The 12,801-nt window shown below is 41.1% G+C and overlaps 1 protein-coding gene across 1 annotated transcript in view; it reads left to right on the forward strand.

Moving 5' to 3' along the window:
- Positions 1-7,044, forward strand: part of Spata17 (spermatogenesis associated 17) — a 163,226-nt gene extending 156,182 nt beyond the window's left edge. Inside the window, 2 exon segments of the mRNA XM_038349681.1 lie at positions 3,172-3,254; positions 6,620-7,044. Of these exon segments, the coding sequence (XP_038205609.1) occupies positions 3,172-3,252 (81 nt within the window). The 3' untranslated portion in view covers positions 3,253-3,254; positions 6,620-7,044.
- The last annotated feature ends 5,757 nt before the right edge of the window (positions 7,045-12,801 follow it).

Here is a 12,801-nt window from a genome sequence, read left to right on the forward strand (position 1 = left end):
TATTGATGTTTTCAAGAAAGTGGATGATGCCTTTGATTTTTCTCTTTCTGTGTTTCATGTCATATGTGTGTTTATGTATAATGTACACATGTGTATGTTTGTTTGCATGGGTGGGTATGTGTGTGTTCAAATGCACATTCACACATGTGCATATGCTTGTGGAGGCCTGAAGTTGACACAGGGCATCGTCCTCATTACTTTTCACTGTTTATTGAAGCAGGTGATATCTGGGGAAAATCCGAGGGCACTTACGTGCAATGGAGGTTTTCTTGCCTCTGGAGAGCAGAGATTATGAAGCTAGAGTTCAGAATTGTCAACAGCCCTTAAAGCCACCATCAGCCGGTGGCTTCCAGTTCCTATGGCTCACAAATATGAATGAATGAATGAATGAATGAATGAATGACAGCTTTCACAGACAGTGGAGGATGGAGGTGTGGGTGAGAGTTCAAGGGGAGGAGGAAGCAGAGCTGCCGTAGAAGGAGTAGGCTCCACACAAGGCCGACCACCGAGGGTCCCGATGAGGGTTTCTAAAGCTTACTGGACTTCAGCGTGGACAGACTGCTCAGTCCAGTTGTCCTGCCCATGAGGTGTTCATGCATCTCTCCATCCCTGTGTCTGGTGATATGTGCCTTCCAGACAGCTGTGTTCACTAGAGTTGTTAAGTAAGAGGAGCAGCCAGAGCCCAAGCCAGTGCCCGTAAATGGCCTCACATCAGGATAAAACTTCCGTCACAAACAAGCAGAGCTGGTTCCAAGCATGAGAAACAGAAACTCCCCATTTTTGAGGTCCCCACATGAGAACTTCCTGACATGTTCCTGTCCCCTGTTCTTACAACAGGCTCTGTCACTGCAGAACATGGGGCTCACCAGTTACACCTAGTCTTCACCCAGGGAGCCCTGGCTTTGCCTCTAGAGTGCAGGGATTAGTGGTGCTGGGGTCCAGAGTCTGGCCTGCACGCCTGGGGGCAGGAATTCTACCTGCTGAGCCATCTCCCTAACCCAGTTTCCTAGTCTCGATTCCTGATTTCCACTCGGAGTATTTTCCTCTCCATGGTTGTGAGTCCTCCCCTAGTTCCTCCCCTAGGTCCCTGTCTAAGGTCTTGTCCTCCACACTGGCCTCTCCACTCTTGCTCCCACAGCGCGTTGTTGGGGCTTCCATCATCAAAAGCTTTGTTTCTGTTTTCAGCGAGGTCTGTTTTTCCTCCTGAGATGTCTTTGATGTGTGTCCTCTCCAGAAGTGCGCTATCTAATTTTCAAATGTTTGGAGGTTTCCATCTGACATCGATTTCTAGCATCAGTCTGCTCTGGTCTGAAACAGTACTGTGTGGTTTGTTTAAAATTCGTAAGTGTTTTCTGGTCCAGTCTATAGTTTGTCTTGGTGGTATTTCTGTATGAATCTGAGAAGAGTGTGCGCACCCTGCTGCTGGTGGATAAAAAAGTCTATAGATGTCAATTGCATCCAGTTGATTGACAGTGCTGTTCAGTTCAATTACACCCTTGTTGATTTTCTACCTGCTGGATCTGTCAGTCACTGATAAAGGGTACTGAATTTACCAAGTACAACAGAGAATCCGTCTACTTCTCCTTACCAGGCCTATGAGTTTTTGCCTCATGGATGTTGACCCTCTGATTCTAGGTACATATACATTAATGATTGACAGGTCTTCTTGGAGACTTGACCCCCTTTATCATTCTTTAATGACTCTCATTATCCCTGATCATTTCCTTATTCTGAAATCTGTTTTACCCAAAATTAATATAGCTGTTTCAACTGTCTTTTGGCTAATGTGAACATGGTGTTTCTTTCTCTGACCCTTTATGTTCTCTATTGGTGTTTTATATTTAAAGCAAGTTTTTAGATGATATTATTCAGATTCTATTGTCTTTTATGAGCCATTTAGACCATGAGAAGCTTCTGTAAAGCAAAGAACACGGTCAACAAGACAAAACGACAGCCTACAGAATGGGAAAAGATCTTCACCAACCCCACATCAGACAGAGGGCTGATCTCCAAAACATACAAAGAACTTAAGAAATTGGTCATCAAAAGAACAAATAATCCAGTAAAAAAATGGGTACAGACCTAAACAGAGAACTTTCAACAGAGGAATCTAAAATGGCTGAAAGGCACTTAAGGAAAGGCTCAGCATCTTTAGCCATCAGAAAAATGCAAATCAAAACAACTCTGAGATTCCACTTCTACCTGTAAGAATGACCAAAATCAAAATTGCTGATGACAGCTTATGCTGGAGAGGATGTGGGGTAAAGCGAACACTCCTCCATTGCTGGTGGGAGTGTAAACTGGTACAATCCTTTTGGATATCAGTATGGTGATTTCTCAGGAAATTAGGAAACAACCTTCCTCAAGACCCAATAATACCACTTGTGGGTATAGACTCAAAGGATGTTCAATCCTACCACAAGGACATGTGCTCAACTATGTTTATAGCAGCATTGTTTGTCATTGCCAGAACCTGGAAACAACCTAAATGCCCCTTGACCAAAGAATGGATAAGGAAAACGTGAAACATTTACACAATGAAGTACTACACAGCAAAATAATAATAATAATAATAATAATAATAATAATGACATCTTGAAATTTCTGGGCAAATGGATAGATCTACAAAACACCATATTGAGTGAGGTAACTCATACCAGAAAGAAAAATATTATATATACTCATAAGTGGGTTTTAGACTTAAAAAAGCCTACAATTCACAATCCCTGAAAACCTAGACAACAAAGAAGACCCTAAGAGAGGCATACATGTATCTAATGTACATGGGAAAAAGTAGAAAAAGGCAAGATCTCCTGAGTAAGTTGGGAGCATGGGGACCATGGAGAGGGTAAAAGGGGAGGAGAGAGGATGGGAGGAGAGTGGAGAAAAATATATAGCTCAATAAAAACAATAAATAAATAAATTTTAAAAATCAAAGAAAACACAAATTTAAAAATTAAAAAACACAAAATTGAATTTTAAATTTAATTTAAAAGCTTTAAACTAATAAAAATCTTAGCTGCTAATTGTGTAAGGAGAGTGCGATGGGGAAACATGGAGTGCTAGTGTTAAAATCTGCCTCACAGTTCAGACTAGCTCCAGGGATGATGTCACAATGATAGCAGTATGAACCAGTGGGGGCTCTGTAGTAATCCCATCTCTTTCATCTAGGATTTTCAGACTGTTCTACCATCATTTGACCTCTTCTCAAAGTATGGAAAGCTATATTCGAAAGCTGGACAAATTGTGTAAAGGTAGGTATTTTTGCTGAGTACATCACAATGTATACAAAGCAAACAATCAAGAGAATGACTTAAGTGTCAGGTACTTTAAAATGCTATAATCAGATTTATGTAAGATAAAATTCCATTAATCCCTTTCATTATAATCTATTGGTTTTCAACACATGTTATTATTTCCCAAATATCTTTTCTAAAATGAACTAAAAATATACCAACAGAACTAACAGAATTCTGGGATAGTCTTTATCTTTTAATTAAATGACATAGTAAAGATTTACACAGTGTCTGAAAATATACCAATGGTATCCAATAGGCTAAACTGTTTCTCAGTACTATATTAATACAGTATAGTAAAAGTTTCTTTCCTTGGTAAGATGCCTCAGGGGATAGAAGGAAAGTAGGGTCTCTGATAATTAGCAAAGTTTTCAGGATAGACAGGAAAAAAAGAACTGAAATCCAAAAGCCACATGAGCTTTCAGTGATGTTACATTTATCACTATGGTGTTTTAGGATAAAGAAATGATTGCAATCAAGCTAATGTCACAATACTAGACAGTATTGTGGTAAGCTTTGCACAATTTAAGCAGGTATGAGATGAAAGACAGTTGAAGGGGAAGATCAAGAATAAGAAATGAGTGGGAGAATTGCCCAGTGTCCTCCCAGGCCAACAGCTGAGGGAAAAGACGTGGCATACACAAAGCCTTCCCTACATTTGGTATTCATGTTTCCTCTGCCACATACATCTTGAAGGCTTCCATTTGGTTATTGATATATTAAAGACAGATACAAATACTCACCGCTTAACTGTTCCAAAAGAAAACATAAAAGGAAATGCAAAATATTCTAAACTAGTAGAAAAATGTATATATGTATCACCAAATAAAAAGTGTCAAAGGTTCAAAGTATGATTACTATTGATTCACAATGTCTGTGAGCCATAAGATGTTATATATGTGTGTATAACTTTTAATTCAAAGATTTATCAATCCTATTTATAATTATTTTATAAAGAAGTATTTCTTGTGTGACACTGTTTCTGGGAGACATGAGCAGTCCTCTGTTTATGTCAGATGAGGGACTGAAGAGAGAAAAAAGTAATCACATCACCAAGGTCCACCTTTGTGACCAGCGAGTTTATTGCATTGTGTATAGGAGTGCTGGGAAAAAGTTACTTACAGGCTTGTGAACACCTCAAACGCACCCGCATCACAGAGAGCCCACCCCAACCTGGGTGACAGCTCATGAAAGATGCACCCCTGAAGCTCTCTGCAGGACTTGTAGACAGCTCAATGGGATAGAGAGGCTACTCTCCTCAGCAGTTGTTACTGCTTCCATAACCTCTGGGGGGGGGGGGGGGGTCTTTGTGAATCTGTTTGGCTTCTGGGACTTTCTGACCATTGTGAGTTGTTTACTTCCTGAGTCTTAAGGTACAGTCTCCTTTAGAATTTTCTGAGTCTTAAGAAGCTTCCATCTAAGATGAAATGTTCTAATTCAGAGGAAATTACTAAATGACAATATTGGAACCAACTTAAATGCTCATTAATATATAGTAACTTCAATGAGAGCACATACGCTGTAAGTCTATGCTGTAAAAAGTGTTCACAAATCTTTACCTGCTGATCTGACAGAGCACCTGCCTTGTATTTCTAAGAAGGCCACGTTTGAAGCCACTGTGCAATTTGATTATATAATAATGTATGTGTGTACATGTGCACATATATACAGCATGTTCATTGAAACACATTTCTATGTACTCATATGTTAAATATGTATATATACATTTATGTATTGCAAAATGATAATGGTGGCTATGTCTGGCTGGTAAGATTTTCAATAACTTTAATTTTCCCAGATTCTGTTTTAAATTTCAACTTTTTTTTTGGTTGGTTTTTGTTTGGTTGGTTTTTTTGTTGTTGTTTTATTTTTCAAGACAGGGTCTCACTGTGTAACCCTAGCTGTCCTGGAACTCCCTATGTAGACTAGGTGTACCTTGAACTCACAGAGATCTGCCTGCCTTTGCCTCTCCAGTGCTGGGATTAAAGGCGTGCACTACCACTGCCTGGCTCAATTTATTTTTAAATTTTCATTTAATCAAACAAAGGCATTGTTAAACCAAATTCTTCAGTAAGGCCTAATAGTTCTCTTCTACAATTACAAACACTGGGTCATTACAATTCTATTTAATCATAATAATTTAAGACAGTTCTTTTTTCTGAAGATAAAATGCTTGCTAAATTATTTATAGTGAAAGATAAGAGCAAGAGTAACAGATGTTTCACATTGGTTCTAATTAAACTGGGCAACGCAAAGACACCAATGTGTGGCAGAATTTAAGGGAATGGTTGATGTCTTCTCTTCATGTTTTAAGTATTTTGTGGATTGGAAATATTATTAATTTCTTTCATTTGCCTTTGTATCTGGTCATTTTTTATAGCTTTTAATAGTTTTCCAAATCAATCTCACCTAAATTAGAATACCCTGGGCCCTGTCTGTGTTGTGGTGTCTTTCTAGCTGCATTCATCCCACTAGGCAGGAGTAAGTAGAGTGGAAAGACATTGTCATGAGAAGCTGAGATCACTGTTTGTATTCATGAATGGGGCCCCATGTGGCATGCGTGGGAGTTTTTCTGCATTGTGTTCTGATGAATATCCCCAGTCTTCTTTGAAATGGGCTTTGGTCCAGCCTGTCTTCCTGCTAAAATGTGTTTCCATTTGGAAGTCAAATGAGATGAGTTTTAATTAAATGTTTGGTTAGACATGAAAAGCAGTGTACATTTCCCCTTCAGCATATGAATGACTCAAAACTTGGAAATGAAAAATAAGTCCAGTTGACACCTGGGTTGGGAAAAGGGAAAATAGAAGCTTCCGTTGTCTTTGTACAGAGGAGACGGTATTTTAGCAACTAGGTGAGGAAGACAGACTATAAGGGAAGAGTGATAAGCAAGCATTAAAGCTACACATTTGCCTGTGGGGAGTAAAAATTTTAAGCCATTAAGAAAAATGATGAAACCTAGCTATTCATATCAGCAGAGTATGAATTTGTAACTTTAAATCTAGTCGTAGTGAGCTGGCAGAGAGCCAAGTGAGGACACTTCTATATCACTCTGGTAAACTCCTCACACTGAAGACTGTCCTCACCCATCGCCTCTGGGATGCCTGTGTTTTTCAGTAACTGAGGCAGATTGTTAGACATCTCATGCACTAGTGACTCCTGTCTTCCAAGTTGCTAACCCAGGTGTGCTGTCACAAACATCAGAGGGTAGTACCAGAGAGCCAAGGCACTGTCTTGACTTCCTAGCCGGGCCCTGAGCCAAAGCTAAGAGCGCTTGCGTAGAGAATGTGAGAACTTGTTTTAACGAGGAGTTCTTCCTCTCTTAGTGTGCTGCTGACTTTAGAGAAGAGAAGACGATGAAATGAGGAAATGAGGTGAAGATGAAGTGAGCACAAACAGAAGATGCCACTGCCCAGAGGTCCAGGCTCTACCTACATGGCAGATGCAGAACCTTGATCTCAGTTCTTTAACCTCTGTGTGCTCTTGTGAGCATCTCCTCGCTCCCCCTCACTCCCCCTCACTCCCGCCTTCCTCCCTTACTTCTCTTGCTCTCTTCCTCCTCCCCCCACTCCAGTTCTTTCTCTTGCTCTCACCTTCTCATGTTCAGAAGAAAAGTTTAAAACCATTTCTGGTTCATTATAAAACTTTCTAGCTTGAAAGGAAAATACAAAGGAGGCTCTTATAAGAACTAATCAGATTTACTAATAAGCCAGACTCACTGTGATCAATAAACGATGACACTCACTTTACAGTTTGTGTGTATTGTGTGGGGGAAGTGACATGTATGTGTCATGTGTGGTGTTTATGAGGGTGAAAGAGGTATATGCGAGTGTGTGGTGTGTGTAGCTGTGGGAGTGTGGAGGGATTTTAGATTTCTTCATTTATCTTTTGGGACAAATACCTTTGGGCTTTTTACCTTTGAGAATACCTGTACCAACTATAGTGACCATATTTTGACCCCTGCCACTCTACTTACAAGTGATGAACAACTTTGGTTTCAGTCCCTTTGTTACTGGACAACAATTAAAAACAGATAACATGTCAGTAGAATGGCAGAGTAGGAAAGTTCACATAAGAGTTCTTCCCTGAGAGAAATAATGGCACATTATCCCAGCTATATATACTCACGATTCTGGAGAGACATAGCAAACCTCATTCACCACAGGCACAGAACCAGCAAGAGATCAAAACAAGGTGAATCTCAGTCCAATTTGATGAGGTAGTGTGTTGTACTGAGGTTTCTTATAGTCATAGTAATGGCTCAAAGAAAGACAGCTGCATTACCAAAAGCTCACCCCAGGAGGGGGAGACAGCTCGTGACAGCTGGAAATGTAGAACCCACTGCACACCTTCCGGGCAGCTTTACAAGGTAAGGGCTGTTCGCAGGCAGTTCTGTGGGCCTGCAGCCTTTTCAGGCAGCTCAGCTTGCCAGAGAGTCTCTGCTGCAGTTCTGTGGGCCTGCAGCCTTTTCAGGCAGCTCAGCTTGCCAGAGAGTCTCTGCTGCAGCACTGTGGGCCTGCAGCCTTTTCAGGCAGCTCAGCTTGCCAGAGAGTCTCTGCTGCAGCGCTCAGCCTAACCTAGTCCTCACTCCAACTTTCATAAGCTCAGAAGGGGGGGAGACTTCAGAAGAGGGGGAGACTGGTGCATCTGGTCAGGTTCAGAGACTTCCTCAAACTTTTGAGTTGTTCAGTTTCTGAGTTTTAACAGCTCTTTGTAGTATAGAATGTTTCATCTCAGAAGAAATTGCTACACAACAAATGTCCTTGAACTTGAGGTCCAGTGGACTCATAATAGTGGGTGTGTGAGCCAAACTCCAATGTTCTCAAATGCTTAGACGGGAACAGTAACAAAGTCACCTGGTTTTGTGACTCTGGCTATTCCTGTATGACTCTGTATTATGGCTTGTTAAAAAGCCAGGCTCTAATAAAGTTCCTGATTGTTTCAAAAGGCTTGAATTTTCCTAGGATGTTTATGTTAAATTGACAACTTAAGGTTCCCCTGCCCTTGGCACCATCCCAAATGCATCCGCACAGGGAACTTTTCTGCTAGAGCTAGTGTGACGTTAATACTGATTGTCAACTCAGCAAGGGCTGCAGTTGCTTAGGAGACGTGTTCTCTGCAAGCATGAGGACCTGCAGTCCAATCTCTGGCATCCATGTACCATGCAGAGCATGACGGCACAAGCATGTAAACTCAGTGCTGGGGTTAGAAACAGACCTGTCCGAGTACTTGTGGGTCTATCGGCTAAAGTAGTGAGCTTCATATTAATGAGAGATCCTATCCCAAGGGAATAAGGTGGAGAGGAAGAAAGGAAGATGCCCAATATACTTCTCGGGCCTCAGCATGCTCATACATGGCTGTGTGTGCAGGCTCTCTCACGTGTATTACCACACATACACAGCACACACTGTGATCATTTGGCAATAGACAGATGACCTGTTATTTTTTTTAAAAAAAGAATATGCTTTCATTATTTTTAAAATTGTAAAGTATTGCATCATTAGTAAATTGATTATAATGAACTATTAATTCTTCAAAATATTAATTTACTAGGTTAGCTGAGGTGGGAAGGCTCTCTTGCATGTAGGCTGTTTATTCTGTTAGCTAGAGTCCCAAACTGAGCACAGGAGAACAGAGCTGAGCAAGGTCCCCTCTGTGTCTGTCTCTTACTTGGGACCCTGGAAGACCGGTTATCCTGGCCATGATAGACTGGGTTAGACCAGCCCTCCCAGCCTCGTCACCATGCTTCCTTGGCCATGAAGGACTGTATTCCCTGGAAGTATACATCAAAATAAACTTCCTTCCTTATGTTGCTGTTGCCAGATAGTTTGTCATAGCAAGAAATAACTAATACAATGTTTAATTTCAAATGTATATTTCAGAAGATTTATAAATAAAAATACTTCCTAAAGTACATGGTAGAGTTCAGATACTGCTTTATTTTGGAAAGGAACTTCAGTGGGAGCACCATAAATTTAATAATTATGTATCTTTGTGCTTTTGATTTTATTACAAGTGGTCTTTACCATGTAGAAGATAATGTTTTCCATTGTGGGAGATGTGAGGACATAAGGAAAAATTCCCAGAAAAGTGTTTACATCCTCCACATGGACCAGCATCCTTTCTAGCAATTCCATTGTCTTTTTCTGAGCCCCTCCAAGTCTTAGAAGTCACCATACCTCTTGAGAGAGGGTTTTCCATAGTGGGTTTCTGTAACTGTTCACATGGCCTGTGTTGTGGGGAGCCTGGGGTCTAGCTTGCTGGTCCTAACCTGGTGTTTTAGATCTAGTTGGTGCTCTGTTCTACATGTCTGTCCTTTGCATAGGTGGAAGGACACCCACAGGGTCCTTCTTTCCTGTGGTAACAACTGAGGCTCCTCAAGTCTGCTCCCTGTCGGCCCCACTCCCTCTCCATAACAGACAGTGCTTAATCATAACCCTTGTGTCCACTCCCCTGAACTCAGAAGCCACTCTGTGGCTATCTAACCACCCAATGCCAACTGGATTGGGAACCAAGCTGAAATCCATTTCCCATCTTTTTATTCTCAATGAAAATAAAGCTCAGAGGAGACAGCAACAGAGATTCAAGCTTCTTCATACTTTGAGCCTGCCCTGTTTTGAGTACCAGTTCAAGGCTGATGTCCGTGCTCCCTCCTCTTCAAACCAAGATAAGGGATTATAATAGGTTGCCAACCGTGTCCTTCATAGCTCAGATCCCATTAAAAAGAGCTGCTCACAGAGAGCAAAATACCTGTAATTGGCAAAATCCTTAGTTAAGGGATGATGCCAATGAAATCCCATGGCTACATGAAAACATTATATGAATTTCTATTTCATTTAGCTCAAGATATGACTAATTGGCTTTCTGTTCAAGTCCTTACATTCCATAGCTACATCAAACACCTTGAATCTAGAATATTCTTATTTGGCTGTGGTACATAATTAAAGTTCACATCAGGTTTTGATTTGAAGTGTTCTGACTTTATAGAAGATTTCTTGAAGAATATATTGCTCAGAACTTCCTCCCTCATTCTTTGTCACCTTGTGCAGAACATTCTGTCTATGTTGAATGAGGTCATGCACAGGGACTGCCAAACTTTGGAAGGGCCAATAGGTGTATACTCTCCATCTGTCAACTCCAGGAAAACTGAAATTTAAGGATCAAAACCACTCATATAACTTTGTAAATTTTTCTTTGGGGGTAACTTTTTGTGACAGTCCTAGTTAGAAAGATACAATGATCCAGATAAGTATAAAGTCTAGTAGGTATTTTTAAATCATAAAGCTGGTTTCAGACAGTTATAGAGCCTACTTCATTCCCTACCCCATTTGACCTATGTATTTTATATACAGGGATGACAGGGACTAAATAACAAATGCCTCCCAGGGCTGTAATTTACTGCAGTAGCAGCTTTTCCTTTAGTTAAGAACTAGGAAAAATGGTATAAATCCCTTTATTTGAAAAATGGGAAAGGCCTTTGCTCCAGAATATTTGTTTAACTATGGAAAGATTGTTGCATTTGTTTATATAAAGATGTGTTGCTGTTTTACCTTGCCTATGTAAGGCACCTGATTGGTCTAATAAAAAGCTGAATGGCTAATAGCGAGGGGGAGGGAGTATAGGCAGGACTTCTGAGCAGGGAGACTAAGTAGGAGGAGGAATTTAGACTGGGGGAAGTGGGGAGAGAAAAAAAAAAGAATCACCAGGGAGACACCAGGGCCAGACAGACAGACACAGAGAAAGCAGGAAAGTAGGACATACAGAATGAAAGAAAGGTAAAAAGCCCTGAGGCAAAACATAGATTAATAGAAACAGGTTAAAAGAGTGGGATAAGCCTAAGCTAAGGTTGAGCATTCATAATTAATAGTAAGTCTACATGTCTTTATTTGGGAGCTGGTTGGCGACCCGAAGAAAAGCCAACTACAGACCTGCAAGATGGCTTATAGGGCTGGAAGCACCTTTCACCAAGACAGATAACCTGGATTTGATCCCCAGGGCCTACATGCTGAAAAGTGAGGACTAACTTCCATAAGTTGTCATCTGACCTCCAGTCAGATGTACCCATCCCCAAAAGTAAGTTTAAAATATAATTCAAAGTTTAGAGGTGTGTAGGGATAGCTGAGAAGTTCAGAGCACATACTGCTCCTGCAGAGGACCCAAGATGAGTTCCCAGCACCCAGAGCTGTGGCTTCACAGCTATTTATAGCTCCATCTCCATAGGGCCTGGTGTCTCACGCTGGCTCTCACAGGCTTCTGCTCTCTCTCTTTGTCTCTCTCTGTCTCTGTCTGTCTGTCTCTCTCTGTCTCTCTCTCTCACACACATACACACACACACAAAGGATAAAATCTTCTTTAAATCCTTAAGTGGGAAAACATATTTCTCTTTGCCGCTAAGACTGCTTTACAGATGAACTCTAGGAAGACTATTAATGAATACAAGAAAGTTCTGAAGCAAGATGAGTCAGCCCCTCAGACAGAATACTGCTGAGCCGCAGAACATAGGTACAGGGTAAGTCTTCTACCTGGAGTCAGAAGAAAGGTGATTTGTTCTAATTTGCATTCACTCTCAAATGAATTTAAGATAGTTACATCAAAATGTCTTGCAGCACTTGTGAAACTAGAGACTAGGCCTGGAAGTCTGGTTTCTACCAATTAATTAGTGTAATTGTTTTTAATAACTTATTGACATCAGGGTAGAAGGGTCAGCAAATATAGGAAGGAATTCTCAGTGACTAGCTGATAACGCAAGCCTTCTGTTAATTGGTTGTGTTTCTGAATAAAATGCTACCCACTAAACCCTTCACTTCTGTGTTGGCCATCTTATTGCACTGACTGGACACATCAGGATTGCTTGGGTCTTCTCAGTGTCCAGTGAACAAGAAACAGTAATATCCCCATTACACTGCCCTGATGTGGGAGATTCTTCTGTTTGTGTTGATTTCATTGGTTAATAAAGAAACTGCCTTGGCCCATTTGATAGGCCAGCGCTTAGGTGGGTGGAGTAGACAGAACAGGATGCTGGGAGAGAGGCAGACTCTCGGGCAGTCGCCATGCCTCTCCTCTCCTAGACGGACGCAGGTTAAGATCTCTCCTGGTAAGCCATCCCTCGTGGTGCTACACAGATTACTAAATATGGATTAAAGCAAGATGTGAGAATTAGTCAATAAGAGGCTAGAACTAATGGGCCAGGCAGTGTTTAAATGAATACAGTTTGTGTGTTGTTATTTCGGGTTTTAAGCTAGCCGTGCGGGAGCCAGGCAGGACAAAAAGCAGGCCTGCCCGCAGCTCCCACTACATTGCCCCACCTGACTTCTAGGCCTATGTGGACACAAGCAGATGGATTAGCATCCAAAATCTAAACTTTTTACAAATTTCTTATAAATAAGCAATGTTTTATTAATGTGGACTTGTGAAAACGGGGCAGTCCACGGGGATGTTGATTAGAGAATGTAATGAGAAGTAACACCGTGGGAGACTGATGGTGGGTCCATCCTGAGCAGAAGCTCTG

The sequence above is a fragment of the Arvicola amphibius genome, chromosome 12 (genome assembly GCF_903992535.2).
Source record: "Arvicola amphibius chromosome 12, mArvAmp1.2, whole genome shotgun sequence".
Classification (NCBI taxonomy): Eukaryota; Metazoa; Chordata; class Mammalia; order Rodentia; family Cricetidae; genus Arvicola; species Arvicola amphibius.